Genomic DNA, 18,328 nt, shown 5'->3' with positions numbered 1-18,328 from the left:
GAACTAAAAAATTTAATTTACGATGATTTTATTTACCAAAGAAAAAGCCTACCTAAACCAATGTAGTTTAGTTGGAAAAAATACTCTTATTATATTAAATAATAATGAAATGCATTAACTTTGCTTAACCACTTTTTTTTTTGTTCTACTCCTAGACACGCCCACTCCTGATAAAGGACTTACTGTATCTTGAAAGAGTTTGTCAGCAATGTTCAAGAGGTAGGGTGTGAGCTAGAGGAGAATGACTCAATGATTATTGAGTAAGTTAGATAAAGGAATGCAGAATATCCTCACAGAGGAAAGATAGAGAGGCGATTGGTGCAGTTTTCCGTAGACTAATTGAAGTTGGGAACAGAGATGATCCTGTTCATCTTCCTCACCATCACAGTCATTCTACACAGCACCGTCATGTGCTGCCTGGCAACACTCTCACCTACCAATACCTTGCAGTCTTTGAGTTCCTTCAGGTTACGTCATCTACACAACATATAATTCACCTGTGTGTTCCTACCTCCACTTTTGTAAGTTGCCCTGTGTTCCTGCCTCTTCTAGAAGGAAAGTTGAAAGGAAGACTTGATGGTAAAATATGGAAGTACAGAGTGTGTTTCAGAGAAAAAGATCAGCTAAGAGGAAGTGGGACACTGAATAGAGTTGCAGGGAATACAGGGAGATTCAGCGAAAAGTGAAGGTAGGAATGCTAAAGCCAAACAAAAGGCGCAGAGTGACTTGTATGACAGGTTGGACAGTTAGGAGGGAGAGAAGAATTCGTATAGGCTGGTGAGGCAGAGAGACAAAGATGGGAGGGATGTTCAGCAGGTTAGGGGGATTAAGTATGAAGATGGAAATGTATAGACAACAAGTGTGAAAGAAGTATAGAAGGATTACTTTGAAAAGTCGATGAAAGGGGAGAGTCATAGAGAATAAAAAACAACAGGAGCCACCGCTGTGGATGAGGAAGTAACAAAGATTATTCAGGATGAAGTAGAGAAGGCTTTGCAAAAGATGAAGAATGGAAAAGCTGTAAGTCCTGATGACATACCTGTGGAAATATGGAAGTGTCTATGAGAGACAGCAGTAGGGTTTCTGAGTAGGCTGTATAATGAGATCTTAGAGAGCAAGAAGATACCTGAGGGATGGAGGACAAGTGTGCCAGTACATATTTTCAAGAACAAGGGAGATGTGCAGAATGGCGGCAACTGCAGAGGAAAAAAAGTTGAGTCATATAATGAAGTTGTGGGCAAGAGTAATGGATGCTAGACTGAGGTCAGAAATGAGCAACTGTGAGCAGCAGTATGGTTTTCTGCTTAGAAAAGTGCTACAGAGGTAGTATGTGCTTTGAGGATGTTAATGGAGAAGAACAAAGGTCAGAAGGAGCTGTGTTCGTTTTTGCAGATCTAGAGAAAAGAGAGAAGCTGTGGTATTGTATAAGGAAGTCTGAAGTAGCAGAGAAGTATGTTAGAGTGGCAGTGACTGAGGAGTTCAAGGTGGAAGTGCTTTCTCAAATAACTCTGGAAAAATGATGCTTAAACACATCTCAACTTTTCTACAACAAACTGGGTTAAACATGAGGATTTAAGAAAATGTAATTAAGATATAGGAGGTGGTGATAATGCTCCATCTGGTTGCAAGTCGGCAGTTAAAGAAGAAGAAGAAGAAGAAGGAGGGAGTGGGATTGCATCAAGGATGGTCTCTGAGCCCCTTCTTGTTTGCTGTTGTAACAGGTTGACAAATGAGGTTGGATGGGAATATCCGTGCATTATGTTTGCATTTGACATTGTGATCTGCGGCAAGAGCAGTGAAAAGATGCAGGGTAATCTAGTGAGATTGAGATTTGCCCTAGAGAGGAGAGAAATGAAGGTTAGCCATAACAAGACAATATACATGTGAATGTATTCAATTGAGTCCAGCTCCATCCAATTGGAATGGTGTAATCTGTCCTGACTCCTGAGCAAGCACAGTGTATTGATTTTAAATCAATATACAAGTGAATTAGTTTAAGATAACAGTTTTGAATTTATCTAAATGTTTGGCTCAATTTGAAATTACATAACTGAAATACTCCACTGAGAACAAACCAGTAATAGCTAAATAAAAGTTAGAAAAATGGTTGAATTGTACTATCAGAATTTTTTTTTTTAATAAAGTGTTTACCATGAACATGAATTGTTAAAATAAAAAGCCAAAGGGCTCCATGGTGATTCATTTGTATATCTGGGTTTACAGCAATGTTTTTATCCTTCCCTATTAAAAAAAAGTTTTTTTGTTTCTTTGTTTTTTTTTTGGTATAATTTCTTGCAACACTGTAGTTATTAATGTTTCATGTAAAAACAGTTTATATTGCAGACTTTGCATCAAAGCTTTTATGCTTAAAATTTTTTTGTTGTTGTAGGTTTGAAAAGAAAAAAGTTCAACTACGTTTAACATTGATTGTAAAAAATGACACATAGGAGAATATTTTTCTTGTTATTATCATTCAACCACTCTACCATAATATGGTTGTAATGAGAAAACAACAGATTAGCAATGCTTAGATCATAGGTACCACAAGAGTCAAACAAAAAGCCCATCACTTCTTTTTAAAAATTAATTTAAGTAGTAAACATAAAGACAGACATTTGTGGATTAATGAGGTTTACAAGGTAATGTTACTAAAAAGGAGATACAATGTGGCAGATAATAATCTATAAAACCGAAAGAACATGAGGAGAATGGTGAGGACAGCAGAAGGGATCATCGGGGCTCCTCTACCCTCCATTAAGAACATTTCATCCCAGCGCTGCATTTCTCAAGCCCATAACATCATCAGAGACCCCTCACACCCCCACCATGGACTGTTCTCCCTGCTGCCCACTGGGGAAAAGGTTCCACAGCATCCGCTGCAGATCCACCAGGTTCTCCAACAGCTTTTTCACCGTTGCCGTCAGACTGTTGAACTTTGATCTGGACTCTGCACCACATTTGCACATTTAGTTTGCACTACAAACATTGCTGAACTTTCATTATTCATTTGCCTTTTTGCACCATTATGTTTTGCATATAAAGAATGGACGAACATTCTTCTGTATACTGTTCTTGCACACTGTTTTTCTCCTGTAGTGTTACATTCTGATCACTGCTGCACTTTATATTGTAATGCTGCCTTATTCCACCTGCAATCCCATTACACTGTCGTAAACTGTATGCAACGAAATTTCGTTCTGTGTGCACTCTGTACATACAAAATGACAATAAAGTTGTCTAAGTCTAAAAAATAAGAAATGAAAAAAAAAAACAGCAACTGCTAACATGACTTCCAAAATGCCAATTAAGGTCAATTAAATGTCTTCTAACAAAATATAAGTATTTGATTGTTCATAGTATTGTGCGACTGCAGAGCTTGTGTTGAGCCTGGTGTGAAGTAGGGGGAGCCTGTGAGGGATTGGTCAAAGCAGTCACAGGATGATGGGAAGTACAGAGAAAAAAATAGACTGAAACCGTTTCTGCCATTCAGGAGAGCAGCTGCAGCTTCTGTGAGATTTGAACTATACAATTATGGTAAGTGGTTATGTTTCCTGGCGAACCAGCTACTTCCGTTTTCGCTTCTGCGCACTGAGACGAAACAAGAAGTTTTTGGGAGTTTTCCTGAAAAGTGACATCGAAGATTGTTTAGCGTTAGCCTGCTAGCCTAGCACTAGTTCCACCCTCTTTGCCTTGGAACTGCGTCACGTAGGCGGCAATAATACAATCTACTTCCGGTGGGTTTAAAAAAATAAACTTTACCTAGAACTAATTTAAAGTCCCAGGCTTTGAGACTGTTTATATTTGCCACATTGTTTTACTTTGTATAGCTGGATTTTTCATAGTTGAGTTTAAAAACTAAATGCTTTGATAATACTACATTAGTCATATATCATTTTTGATTAAAGCAACTTAAATACGGACCAATTTTAAGCATACTTGATAACCAGTTAATGATTCTTTTGGGTTCAGGGCTCCCACATAGTCTGTAAAAGTACGGGAATTGTCTTGAATATTGTTCTAGATTAGGGTAAACACGAAATATTGGTGGCAGTTAGGAGTATATTTAAATCCAGGCTTTTCCAAGCCCTTTTCTCTTAAAGTGGTATCCAACGATCCTCTTTTTTTAATCCGTTTTTTAAATTATTATTATGATTATTGGTAATGATCATAGTAATAATAATTATAATATATATATATATATATATATATATATATATATATATATATATATATATATATATATATATATATATATATATATATTTTAATTCTTTTTTTTTTTTTTTTTTTTTTTTTGCGGGATCTGTATTTAAAGCCTTACCCACTTTTCACATTTCTGCCATAAAGTAAAAACTGGGCCAAAAATAACAGAAGACTGAATTCTTCAGCCTGAAAAAAAAAATGTCGACATGGAAAACGTGTGAAAGTACGACTTCGTTGTGTCATGACCGTCTGCCAAATGCTTTTATTTTGAAGTTGAGCAGGTCGCGTTTCCTGCCTCAGTGTGTGACTAGCTTCCCGCAGCAGCTTGCAGCGCTGGCCGGGTTTTAACACGTCTGGCGGCTGGGAGCAGCCTTAACGCTAGCTGCCCTGCTTATCGCGATGATGAGCAACGTTTCCCTCCGGCTGTTCGGCGGCGTGTCGTGACAGCTCGATGCCCCGCGCTGTCTGCCCATATTCCCCTTTCACTGCCCCGACGTGAGAGGCATTCATAGTCAGATAGCAGAGGTTAATTCCCCTGCCATCTCCTGGTTGAATTAGCAGCCTCACTGACCACAGCGATCCGGAGAGCCTAAAGGAATGTGAACTAAACATTAACAAAAGATGTGGTCTCCTGTCTGTTGCCAATGCCCGTAGCAGGTTTTTCTTTGCAGACCCAACCCACAGACGCAGCAATCTCACGTTAATCTGTAAAGAGCCCTCCAAGAGCTCAGTGAAATCCGGACTCCCATCGGCCATCTGTTCGGGAAGGTGCAATCAAAGATCTGCAGAGACTCTTCAAGAGATTTTTAATTATGTTTTTTTTTTTTTGGGGGGGATGTAGTTATGTAATGCCGTGCGCGTGGACGTGACAGAGACCAACAATATCCTGTTCAGGCTGGATTGTTTTCCTCTCTGGATGAATCCTCTGGTTTCAGATCAGTCAGATTGGACTGTTGTTGAAAGCAGCATTAGCACTGTTGCTGTTTCTAAAAAAAAAGAAAAGAAAAAGAAATCTGGGGTGCTGCTATTGCATGTATTCATGGTTTAACTACAAATAGATTTTTTTCATTTTTGTTTAACAACATTATGATGAACATACTAGTTTTGAGAAGGTTTACGCTTGTGGAATATTGTCACAAACATTATTCCTACTGTTGGAGAAAAATAATATACCACTCTGATTTATTTAAATATATATATATTTAAGGAAAAATAAAATATAACTTAAAAAATAAAATTTTAAACTTCTAATGTGTGAAATATTGCACGTTTTTTAGCCGTTTTGCTTTTTTGGAGAGTAACACATTCGAATCAAACTGATGTTAGCTGGCTAATTATCTGCTCAGGTAGAGCCTGCAGTCACAGCTGACATAGTTTTGAAACAAAGTTGCCATACTAGGTGACCTTGGTGGTGCTCCTTAAGTTTCTCATCATGGATGTCTGTTTTTTTTGTCTCCCAAACCTAAGAATTTCACGTTTGTGTGAGTAAACATTGTAGCAGCCCTCTTTCAGCAAGCTGACCAACAGTGTGCAGCAACAAGTGGGAGAGGCGGACAGTGATGCATTACTATGTGCTCCTTACAACTGAAGAAAACTCCTGCATGTTATCTGACTTCTTATTAAAAGTATTTTAAACCATAGAAACGGAGTGATGGGAAATCTGAGCAGTTTTGAAACAAAGACCTTTTCCAAAACTCACTGATCACAGATATAGAGGAATGCAGACTTTATCTGTAAAAGAGCAGAATTATTTTCTTTATTGTGTCAGTTTATATAATTAAAGCTGCAATTAAACTGAAAATGGAATACAAATTAGTTAGGCCCGTATATTAGCTTCTCTGTCGTTTTACGGTAGGGAAAAATAGAATAATTAAATGAGCTATAAGTAAGATAGGTCCTGTAAAATCATTCTCATTTCTCACCTGAGATGGAGGTAACATTCCTTATAAACAATCGGTCCTCTCCATCAACAATGTCTTAGTCACATTTTTCTCCTTTCAAACATAGAGGTACAGTCTGGAACTACTTCAGTTCAGAGTGTAGCCCGTTTTCACTTCCTGGTTTCCCAGGGTTCCCAACACAGAGCGCAGCATTTGGTATTTTATTTTGGCAAAAGAGCAGCAGCCTGCAAACATGGAAGCCAGCAAGAGAAGCGGACCAGAAATAGAACAGAATACAACATCATATACCTATACTGTGTTAGTAAAAAATCAGAAGGGTTTCACGCCGTTTAAAAACGGCATGATAGATTGTCGTGATTGGCTGTTGTACTGATTTGAGCCACAAAGTGTCAGGATTACTTATAGCTCCTTTAAATGAACGTGGATGAAGCTGGTGGGAAATCTGTTAACGGTTGAGTACGATGAGAGGGTGCTGTGTCTCGTTTATTTTATGTGACTGTTTGCCCTGGGGGCAGAAGTCAGAGGGACAATGGGTGGATGTGAGAACGTACTTCCTGTTGCACATGCAGCACATCTGCTTATATGGAGCCCAACACTCCATGGGGGGGCTTACATGCGTCTACAGTCCATAGCAGCTGATGGACTCATTTTCAAGTCAAAGTTGGACAGCAGACTAAAACACTGCAATAATTTAATTCAAAATTGTGCAAACGGAGTGGATTTCTAAACAGTTTGTAAATAAACATTTGCAAGTGAGAGACAGTATAAAGGATTCTCATCAGATCAGAAACCTGTGTAACTAGAAGTGTGTTTGTAACGTCGTGTAGCAGATTATGAACTGGTGCAGATGTTTTGTTGATTTTTCAACAGGGGATGATGGTTCATACAGCTTTCAGAGAGAAGCTGTTTCTAAGTCTGTTAGTTAGAGGCTCCGACCGAATACCTTTAGCCAAAGCGTGGGTCAGCGGTCGCCATAAGTCCTGTCCGAATAGTGCAGTCAGTAAGGAAGGAGGTAGGAAACGGAGCCTGCATGCTTCCACCTGTGGCTAGTTTAGCCTAGGAACCCCGTGATGTCCCTTACAGGCGCTAAGGAGCCTTAATGGGGCCATGACAACAAATTTCATTTTGCTGAGGTTTGAGGGTACAATATGATCTGTTTTGCATTGAAGAGGCTTTGTGAATGTCAGAAGTGAATACCAAAGGACCTGCTCAGGGGCAGTCAGCTTTGTTGCTTTGCTCCAAAACGGTCAGATCAGAAAACAGGTGGTAGGTTGTCTTTCTACGTAATTCATATTCTCCAATCAGAGCACACCAAGAAAACAGCCCCTCTCACTTCCAGCCCTACTGTAGGTCAGTCTGTCTCTTGGTCTGAATCCTGCCTTTAGCAGGGACTCAAGGTAGTAACATCGTTATCAGTATTGCTCTCGTTATGGGTTCGTATTTTTGCTAACATCAGCAATTACATCTTTGATCCCTGGGCCTACTATTGAGCAACTGCTCCCCTACACTTTTCCATTGAAAAGATGAAATAAACCTAATTTCAAAACAACAACAGACTTGACGCTATGAACATTAATGTCCCTCGTTTTTCTTTGCTCGCATTCTCTGCTTCTATTATAAGACCGAGGAATGAATTTTGTAGTTTGCTTCAAGCAGACTTCAATTTTTATTTTTTTTTGACTTTTAGATACTACTGAGACATGGCTGGCTTATTTTTTTACTATGTTTGTTATTTGAAACCTTTGAATCTGTTGACACCCCCCCCTGTTCTCATCAGAGTGAGTCACTGGTCGTGTGTGATGTGGATGAAGATCTGGTGAAGAAGCTGAAGGAGTTCCGCTTCCGGAAGGAAACCAATAATGCGGCCATCATCAGTGAGTCGCTCACATTGTTGTGCTACACGTTTGTTGTTAACGGGTTATGTCTTCAGAATCTCTTGGGTCAAATCGCAGGAATCCTCTCCACACTCACCCTTTAAATATCCAACATGGCCAACCCCTTTAGTACAACCTCGTAGAGCTTTAATAACGAGGGGGAGGGGAGGAAGAAAGAACACCCACTTTTTTAATTTCAGGGATTCATTAATCAGGACATAATAAAAATGGGGCCAGTTCTAAAATTCTTCAAATCTAACCTCAAGTAAACAAAACCGACAACAGATTTGACACTCTCGTTGATTAAATAACGTAAAGATGAAGTCCAAACAGACAGCCTGTGTGTGAAAATCTAAACTGCACCCTTGATTGGTTTGACAGGACATAGCCACCTGGTGCTGCTAATGAAAGGACCCAATTAACCTAATTACCAGCGAGTGCTGCCACCTCAGTTTGCTGGTTGGGATGTGCCTTAACACTGGCCCAAAGCAGAAAGATAACAACAGTGAAATTAGAGAAGAACTTATTGTTGCCCATCACCATCCTAGTGGAAAACAACTTGGATAGCTGTCTGTCTTCCTAGGAATGGACATCGCAGCAAATCCACCCTAAGCTCCCATGGTGCAAGGGTCAGAGAAATTAATAAAAACCCAAGACACTCTAAAAGCCTCAGTTAAATGTTAATGATTATACAGTTAGAAAAAAAACTGAACTTCTCTTAAAAGAATATGACAGCATGACTTAGGCTTCCTTAATGAGCTGCAAGACTTCTCGGATCAATGTCCTTTTTATAGATTAGACCAAAGTAGAGACATTTAGCCCTTATGCACAGTGGCACATTTAGAGAAAAGGGAACCCATCATATCAGCACAAACACCTCTTGGTAGCCGTTAACCACGGCGGAGGTCTCCAGGTGCTTACACTCATCTAGTCAAAGTCCAGACCTAGGCCTGATTTAAAATGCTGCGCTGGGACCTTTAACAAGTGTCTGCAAACCTCGATGAACCAAAGCAATAGTGTAAAAAAATAGGAACAAAATTCCTGGACATTAATGTGGAAAACAGATTTAAACACAGAAAACGACTTTATTTCTGCTTGAGATGTTTCTACAAGCTTTTCTGTCATGGGTTGTTCCTACGTCATTCCGCAGAGATAAGATTTTCATTTTTGGACTTGCATGAATAATATGTAAGGCCATATGTTTTTAAGATTGTTTTTTTATTTTTAAACTTAACGTTTAGATAATCTTAGAACCTCGTAAATACTGGATTATTTTTGGGCGAAATGTTAAACCTGTGACTAGAAACAAAGCGGTCCCATGGCTGTAATTTTATGATCCGGACGTGGCGCCCAACGCTCGTCTGATGGGGGGAACCTAGTCTAAACTCCTGATTTTCATTACTTATTTGATGTCAAACTTGGTCGTGCTGAATTTCTTGAAGTGTAACTTAAAATGTAATTTGGTAAAAATAAGTTTAACATACATATATATATATATATATATATATATATATATATATATATATATATATATATATATATATATATATATATATATATATATATATCAGAGGGCTTCTGTGTGCCTGGTGGCCGCGGTGATACTGTGAGTCATGTGTAAAAGCAGCGGAGTGGAGAACTGTAAAGATGAAAGCGGCACAAGCTTCCCCCTCCACCCTGTCAGAACGTCGCCGCCGCTGAACGGGATCGGTCGCGTGTTCGCGTTACAGGGAGCGTGACTCAACGTCAGCACACCACATACAGGCAGAGAGGAATATGGCTGCTGGAATCTATCCCTCTGAAGCGCACAGTTGTCACGCCAGCGGCTTCACTTAATAACCGGGTTGTTTTTTGTGTCTTTCAGTGAAGATTGATAAAGACAAGCAGCTCGTTATTCTTGATGAAGAGTATGAGGCAAGTTATTGTTTTCTTTAAAAAAAAAAACCTGTCTTTAAATGACTCCTTTAATCTTGTTCTGATGATCAAATGTTTCTCTTAGAATATATCACCTGACGAGCTAAAGGACGAACTGCCTGAGAGACAACCCAGATATCCTTTCAACTGATGAAATCTGAATATTCATTTTGGCTCTATTAAATGGTAAATACACATTAGTTATTTCCTTGCAGTGTAATGTACCGTCCTTAGCACATGGAACGTTCCTCGTCTACAGTTATAAGTATCAACACGATGACGGACGCGTGTCCTATCCTCTCTGCTTCATCTTCTCCAGTCCAGCGGGTAAGGCTAATTCCTAAACCGTAGTCCCTGGGGTTGGTGTCCTGGATCTGGATCTGCTTCAACACAACCAAATCAAAGCCATTAGCATGGCTCTAGATCAGGGGTGTCAAACTCATTTTGGTTGAGGGGCCGCATACAGCTTAATCTGATCTCAAGAGGGCCACACGAGTAAACTCATTGCAAGATTAAATAGAACTAATAAATGTGGACTTGTTGTTGATTTTTATATTAAATTAATTTCACGTTTACACAATATATTATGAATAACCTCAGCGTTTTTAAGAAAAGTATGTGCAATTTCAACAATACTTTTACTCAGTTAAACATTTACTTGTGCATTATGCATAAGAACTGATCACAGTGATTAGACAATGTTGAAAAACATTTATTCACATTTTTTTTAACTTAAAAACACTGTCCTGCATGAAAAAATACATGAAACCGATAAATATTAAGAAATGATTTAAAATTTTCCACACCTGATGCTTAATCTGCTGATTAAAACACAGCGCCTCTCGTGGACAATATGGGAACTGCAGATTTTCAATTAAACAAAGTACATGTTTTTTTCAATAATTGTTTTATCATTCGTCGGGCCAGGGATGCAGGACACCGGCCTCCAAGGACTGAAATTCTAAGGCCCTAGAATCATACATTTAGAGGTTTTATTTATTTTCCACGTGTTCATCTATTTGTGGTTGGCAGGGTGTAGACCGGAGCAACAGATGATGTACGCTGGAAGCAAAAACAAGCTGGTGCAAACGGGGGAAATGACCAAGGTTGGTGAATGTTTTTGTGAGTGAAACCGAAGCGTGAGGCTAGCAAACAATAGGCTATTTGGTAACAAGCTGAACTCTCCTTGTTACGGGACCACAGGCTGATAAGGTTGTCTAGTCGCAAGCAGAACAAAAATGAAAACGTCTTCCGATGTCCGTCAGTAATTTAATTCATGAGTTATTTTCAGCCGTGTTTTACTTTGACTGTGCATTCAACCCGATGCTTTTCTTGGCACGCCGTAGTCCAGCCTCTGCCGTCTGGTTCCAGCTGAAAGATCTTGATGGGTAAACGAATTCAGGAATGTGACACTGAAGGCACCGAATGAGAGTGTTTCAAACGGTGTCCGTTTAGCGAATGAACACCAGCAAATATTGTCTGGGCTGATATCCATGGGCAGGTAAGTAGATGAGTTATGTCCTTGTCAGACCAGTCAGGGCTGTCGTTAGTGAAAATTATCCTTCTGTGTTTTCCGGTTTTAGGGAATCCACATCTAGTAAACTGAACAAAGCAACTTCGGCTCAGCGTCTTCGTAGCAAGGCACCTCGGTTGAGCAGCCTCTGAATGAAGCAGCTTGGGCTCAGCAGCCTTAAAACAAAGGATGTTTAGTCTTAGTATGATGCTATTAGATATTTTTATCTTGTTCCGCATCAGCTTTTTAAGTTTTGAGGACCTTGGTCTGGGTTAAAGAAACGTGTGGGCTGTTGCTTTTCACAAAGGCCAAAAAAAGATCGTCAACAACATGTTTTTTGTCAGAAATATGTTCGGCTTCAGCTGGCACCATTAAAAAAGAGCCTTTTTATTTTGTTTCGTGAAGTTACTTCAAGTGCTAATCTTGACTCATGGCTCCAGAGCGCCCCCTACTGCTGAGGCGTTAAACATTTACATTTCACTTTGATTTGCCATAGTAACATTTCGGCCCTAGAAGTGTTTAAGTTAGTTTTGCCAGCATTTCAGCACAGGTTATATGTTAAATTGCACCATTATATTTCTGAAGGAGCCCAAGGAATCAAACCAAAGGCTTTTAGAGCTCTCCTTTTGCCTACAAAGTGGTTGTTAGTTGTATATTGAGTGCCCCTTGCAGTTTTGCCTCTCTCTGTAACCCGCATGCACATCACTCTCACAAACAAAGATGCCGTCGTCCAGTGTTGCGGCTTTACGGCCGTCAGCAGCATCCTCTGACTCTTCCTTTCTAACGAGCCCGCTGCTGTGTTAACTTCACGTTAGCTGTCTGATCGGCACATTCCCCGGTGTTTTTTGCATGTTTCGTTAGCAGTGTCACGGCGCCTCCGATGGGCCCAGCATTCCTACTACAGGCTTTTCAGCTCTGCAGCATCCTCTCGTGTGGTCGCGTAATTTTTTCTTAATCGTTTCTGAAAATGCACCATGTTCATCTCCGTGTGTTGCAGTCTTCAACTATGCCACTAGATGTCACTAAATCTTTGGCCCAGCTTCTGGTCCTGTTTATAAGTAGGGAGACGCAATGACTTATTCTTGTTGATAAAATGTTTTTTCTTTCACTTGAGTATTTGATCATACCATTTGTTTCAAGATTAACTGCTATTTTTTTATTTATTTTTTTTATTAATTTATACCCAAATTCTAAAGCTTGCATGTTATTAGAAGCTCGGCTCTGGTACTACAAAACGCCCGAGTTGATGGCTTTAATCTTGTTTCCATCTGGGGTCCGTTCTTCGTACGTCGCTAACTCAGTTAGCTGGATTTCATTGTTGACGATTTGGCATGATCTTGGATCGTTTGGTTCTTCGAAAGACATCCTGCACTTGTTGTCATAGCAACATGTTCGCCAACTTAAGCCTGCTCCAGAGCAGGCTTATTTCATGTAAACAAGATTAGATCACGGCTGTATAAGCGGAGGAGATAGGGAAGTCTGCCGTAGCCATGTCCATTTTTACGACTGCAACCTGTTGCGGAAGATGCAAGAGAAATTTGCAGAGTTTTTCGAATTAATCGCGTATTGCGCAATAGACAGGATCCTTTAGCGCAGCGTGACAGTGTAATTGTAGAGAGATTTCTCTTGGTGGCTGTTATAAACAGACAAACACATCATTTAACAGTGGCTTTTAAAGAGGAAAAAGTGGTGTTGGAGCCATAAATCTAAAATATTTAAGTTATTTGTATGATAGTTTGCTTTTTACTTTTATCATATTCAGTAAGAAGATTTGTTCGGGCCATTTTATTGTGAAGTTTAGTTTTACTTTGAAAGGCTTGCTTCCTGTCGAGCCGTATATTGTATTAGAAAAAACTATGGATGGATTATTTAGACACGGAGCAATACAGTTTTACCGTGTAAACTGTGGATGACTTGGAAAAGGAAGATTTTCATTTTTTATGGATAAAGATTTTTTTTTGTTAAAATTCCCAGTTTGCACGTGTCCTTTACTTCTAGTGTCTAAGGAATGACACTGAAATTTGGATCTCTTGACATAACAAATGCCTTTTTAAAATAAAGTATAATAATTAAAGGCTACCATTTTGTAGAATATTCTTGTATTTCACTTTTACTTGTTCCCATGTTCTAGTGGGTCCTGTGGAGGCTCTGATATAAAAAAACAAAGTAAATATGAAATTATTAAAATGCTAAAATTCATACTGTAGAATGTGATAGAAACATCTACCATGGACAGTATTTACGCATTAATTTGTCTGCTGCTTTTTGCCGGCCCTCTCTGCTGGCTTTAACAGATTTTGAGGTGTTTTAATTAATGACTCAAATTCGGCATAACCTTCCATTAAAAGCTCTTGTTCTGCTTGGGAGAAAAACTGTGGGCGTTCTTTGGCCATGCTGAACAGCCAATAGCAGCGCTGCTGATCATTGTTTCTACTATCGATACATTTCCCCTTTTAAACAAACGCATGAACGCGCAGTTATCTCAGATAACTCAATCCAGTGATACTAATCGTAAACAACAGGTGTGTTCGAAGAACCCAGTTAGCCGGATCATGATTAGCCGGATGAAATCATCTTGGATGTCTCATTTGATCTCGGATGTTTTAAGCAACGTACGAAGAACGGACCCCTGGTCTCAACCTCAGAAGCAAGATGTTTGTTGTTGTTATTTTTTTTTTTTTTGAAAAAAGACTGTATCCCTTTTACTCTGCAGCAATTATAGAGGATGCAGGATGTTCAATAGCCACCTTTTGATCTTAATTTTAACTTCTTCTTCTTCTTTTTTTTGATTTTCTAACAGGTGTTTGAGATCAGAAACACAGAAGACCTAACAGAAGAATGGCTTAGAGAGAAACTTGGTTTCTTTCGCTAAAGTCGCCTCATCCAGAGGTTTTGGGATGAGGGGAGGGTCCTGACTGCACAACCCGCATCATCTTTCAAGAAGAACACACTACGGATGTTACCTTCCTGTCTGGGTGGACCTGATTTAAATAGTCTTTGCAAATATTATGACGTTGAAGGCTAAATTGGTGGGGCTGGGGATGCTTTTATTACAATTGAGCGTGTGCCAGAAGGTTCAGACAATCACAAGAGTTTGAGTACTTCAAGCTCTTGTTTGATTGTCAACAATCGCGGCACTATCTAAACCTCGTCCATCTGGCTGCCTTTGTCTGCAAGTGCTATTTGACTCAGGCCTACTTTTGCCTCCCATACCATCTCTCCATGTGCCAGTGATGTGTCTGTACTGAAATAACACTCCCATTGTTCTTAAAAGTGAACAGAAATGAAAACTCAGCCTCTCCGAAGCATGTTCTTGCAGGAGAAGCTGGCGTCTCCATGGCAACAGTTTGTTTCCTTAAGAGGTTTACGCTCAACTTTCTCTGTACCTGACCCTCCTCGTTTGATCTGTTTCTACCTTTATTATTTTTTCATGGTTTTTGAAAGTCTTCTTGTCTGATCTTTTATTATTCTTATTATTATTGTTTCTGGTGTGTTTTAAATTAGATTTATGTCGAATTTAGAGCATTATTTGGTTTCTACTTCCTACCCGATCTTTTGAATAGTTGTAGCTAGAATCCAGAAAACACTACTGAGGTCCTCCAGTATTCAGCCAAGGGGATTTAAATGATGAGGTGCATACGGTAGTTACGTCCCCAGAAGACGCAAACAATAATACTCGCGTGTAGCGAGGTAAACTAAGCACATTAACAAGAAACTGTGGCTGCAAGTAGTCGGCGCCTTGCCAAAGTCTTCACACCTATTGAGCTTTTTCACATTTTGTCACGTTATAAACGCCGTTTCTTCAAAAATGTTCTCAAACAAACCTTTGAGGGCTTCACGGAACAGCTGTAATTACTCTGAGAGTAAGCAACACAGGGCTATTTACTCATGAAGGGACCATGGGAGATTTTATTTAGGGGTATAGGTGTAAAAGCTGAATTGATACGCATGCACGCCAAACTTTTCACGTTTCACTAAAAAAATAATTCTTGAAAAATCATGTATTGTCCTCCTTCTGCTGCTCAATTCTGCTCTTCTTTGTTGGTCTATTACAGGGGTCTGCAACCTGCAGCTGCGGAGCCACATGTGACCCATAAGGTCCTCCGCTGTGGCTTTTAAGATGATAGACATTTCAGCAATGTCTACAAATGTAGACGTAATATTCAGGCTCTTATCTACACACAATGTCTACAGGAGAATGATACCAACGGTACATGGAGTATTTTGAAATGCTTTATTTTTGGTTATCAGTCTCCAGAATATCTTTTTCTCACTCTTCTAAAAAATATATATGGAACGTTCTTTTAAAAACAGGAATTATTTTATTCCTTATAATAAACCATGTAAAGAGTGGAAGTGATTCTTTCTGGAAAAACAAATCGATCTTATACAGTAGGTGCCCATGAAACTTGAGTTATTTTTATTGTAATTTGGGTTGTGCTGCTCTAGAGGAATTTTATTTAGTAGGAGCAAGAGCAAAAGAGGCTAGACCCCTGGCCTATCACACAGTGAAATAAATTGCAGTCTGTGGTTATAATGTTACATGATATGGAAAAGCTCAAAGGTTCACTTTTGCAGAGCACCGCAGCCTTTTTGGTTTGACAATAAATGATTTTCATTCCTGCTTAAAGAAAACAATCATGAATTATGAGTAATGTCTTTGACCGGCGTTATTTGTTACACGGTTATAACCAGGGTGCAACATTTTCAGAAACATTCCAAACACAAAAACCTTCTTTCTTCCAACAAAACTCTAGCGACCACGATGGTTATAACAACAGTGTACACAGGGTGGTCATGTCTGCCCCCGTTTTTAAATCTTTCTGGGTTATCGTCTTTTTATGGGGAGATTGTCGGCTATTATTGTGCGTTAGAACTCCTATTGTTATACTGAATGTTGACTAATTCTCATGTAAATCCGCTTTTTTTTTTTGCTTTGTGTTTAATGCAGCCTTAGGAGTAATGTAATGGTGCAACTCTTCAGAATGATGTTTGTGCTTCTTATTTTGGATGTGATGGCTTCCTCATATTGACATTTTTAGTAATAAGACATGTATTTCAAGTCCTGCAGGGATGGGCGAGGAAAATCCTGGTTAGTGGGTGGCTCAGGATGATTTCTGATTCTTATTAAAAGCGTACCAGCTCGGTATATTGGTCAGATTCTTGGGGTGGGCACATAGGAGCTCCACGTTTCTCAGTGTCATCTCTTAGCAGTTTGTTCTGTTCCCTTTTAATGAAAAGGGGAGGGTAAAAGGGTAAAAAAAAAAAACGCCCTGTCTTCATTTCTTTTCATCTTCCGTGTATATTTGCAAATTCTAAGTGAACGTTGGATAAGTGACTAAAACAAAAGGAAAATTCTCCAAATTTTTAACTCAAATTCTACTTTCTCCTGCCTATGATAAATAAGATACTCGGCACATGCTGACAGACATGAACTGCACCTGCAGAGGGTAGCCATGCTCGCATAGCAGGACGTGGGTTGTTCCAATTAAAGCTCTAATCACACATTCATCTCTCTACTGATAACACTCAAGCTGAGAGTTACACTGCCTGCCTCGTGTTAGCCTGTGTAATGAAGCCACAAGTGAGAATAAGAGTAAAGTTTACTGTAGGACTTATCCTTTTACCTACCAACACTACATTTCGTCAAAAAGTCTTAAACTTATGGAATATACTGAGGATCATCCAGTGAGGGGGTTGTAGGATATCTCCTAAATGTGCAATGTGCTGCTTTTCACGCGAACAAATGAGCACGGAAAACCTTTCCAAATCCTCCAGGGTCGGAAATGTGGACGGCTACTGTAAAACGAGTGTTTTCTGTGCTGAATGTAAACCGTTTCCACCGAGCTGTTTCCTAACATCGCAGAGTGGTTTCTCTCTCACGCAGGAGCAACCTGAGCCATTTCTACGAAGCAGTAACTTCAGGCTCAGCAGGTTGTTTTGTTTGAAGAGACAGCTCTTCAGATACTAACTTCCATCTATTTAGTATGACTTGAAAGCCTGTGGCGACTTTCAGAGTTGATAAACCCCATCGTAGTGCAGGCCTCTGGTTTGAGCTGTATTCTTTATCTGAGGTATTTGCAAACATGCTGTTTCTTCACGGTGAAATTAAATGTAAGTTAACTGCTGCTGCGTAACAAAATCAACCTGTTTTGGTTTCGAGCCTCGCATCTGGTTACATCCTGTGGATTCCTGATCTGCTGTGCATTTAAATTGTTGTAAAGCTGGCCTTTTTAATCATTTACTTTAACCTGCGAATGTGTAGTTTAGCTCAATAAGTGTCCTCTCGGGTCAAATGCCTATTATATTTTCTGTCCTTTTTACTAAAAATGTAAACATCTACGATTACCAGCTGTCTCCTGACATCAGTGAAACTTGACATATTTGTACCTGTGTCTGTCCTGTTGTCCAAATAAACTGACAATGATGTCTACTCTGCTTTCCAGAGACTATTTCGTGTCCAGAAATGTTTGTTTTTCAGCAGCAGGGACCGGGAAAAAGTGGTACGGGTCGAGGGAAAAATGGTTGGGGCTAAATGCAGGGATACTCTGGAGCAAAACCTGTCTGCCTTTGATTTGAGACTGGGATGGAGGACTACCTTCCAGCAGGACATTGACCTGAAGCATACTGCTAAAGCAACACTTGAGTGCTTTAGGAGGACACATTTAAATGTGTTGTAATGGCCTAGTCAAAGTCCAGAGCTCAATCCAATTGAGAACCTGTGGTTAGACTTGAAATCACTGTTTGTAAGCAAAAAGCCTCAAATATGAAGGAGCTGGAACAATTTACCCTGGAGGAATGGACAAGAATCCCAGAGGCAAGATGTGGCGAGCTCACAGATACTGATCCAAAGCCACTTGCCACTGTTATTTTCACAAAGGGGGGTGGGGTGAACAGTTAAATATAACAAGACAAGTATATTT

The 18,328-nt window shown here is 39.6% G+C and overlaps 1 protein-coding gene across 1 annotated transcript; it reads left to right on the top strand.

The window, feature by feature from the left end:
• Positions 1-3,414: 3,414 nt before the first annotated feature.
• LOC118566928 (glia maturation factor beta) lies at positions 3,415-16,552 on the top strand. Its single transcript, XM_036150477.1, has 7 exons — positions 3,415-3,534; positions 7,882-7,978; positions 9,843-9,892; positions 9,978-10,027; positions 10,137-10,219; positions 10,925-10,998; positions 14,206-16,552. Exons 1-7 carry the CDS (start codon positions 3,532-3,534, stop codon positions 14,275-14,277), a joined length of 429 nt encoding a protein of 142 aa, XP_036006370.1. The 5' UTR covers positions 3,415-3,531; the 3' UTR covers positions 14,278-16,552.
• The last annotated feature ends 1,776 nt before the right edge of the window (positions 16,553-18,328 follow it).

This window comes from Fundulus heteroclitus, chromosome 19, assembly GCF_011125445.2.
Source record: "Fundulus heteroclitus isolate FHET01 chromosome 19, MU-UCD_Fhet_4.1, whole genome shotgun sequence".
Taxonomy (NCBI): Eukaryota; Metazoa; Chordata; class Actinopteri; order Cyprinodontiformes; family Fundulidae; genus Fundulus; species Fundulus heteroclitus.
The sequence above is the reverse complement of the archived record's forward strand: the minus strand, read 5'-3'. Positions and strand labels throughout refer to the sequence as shown.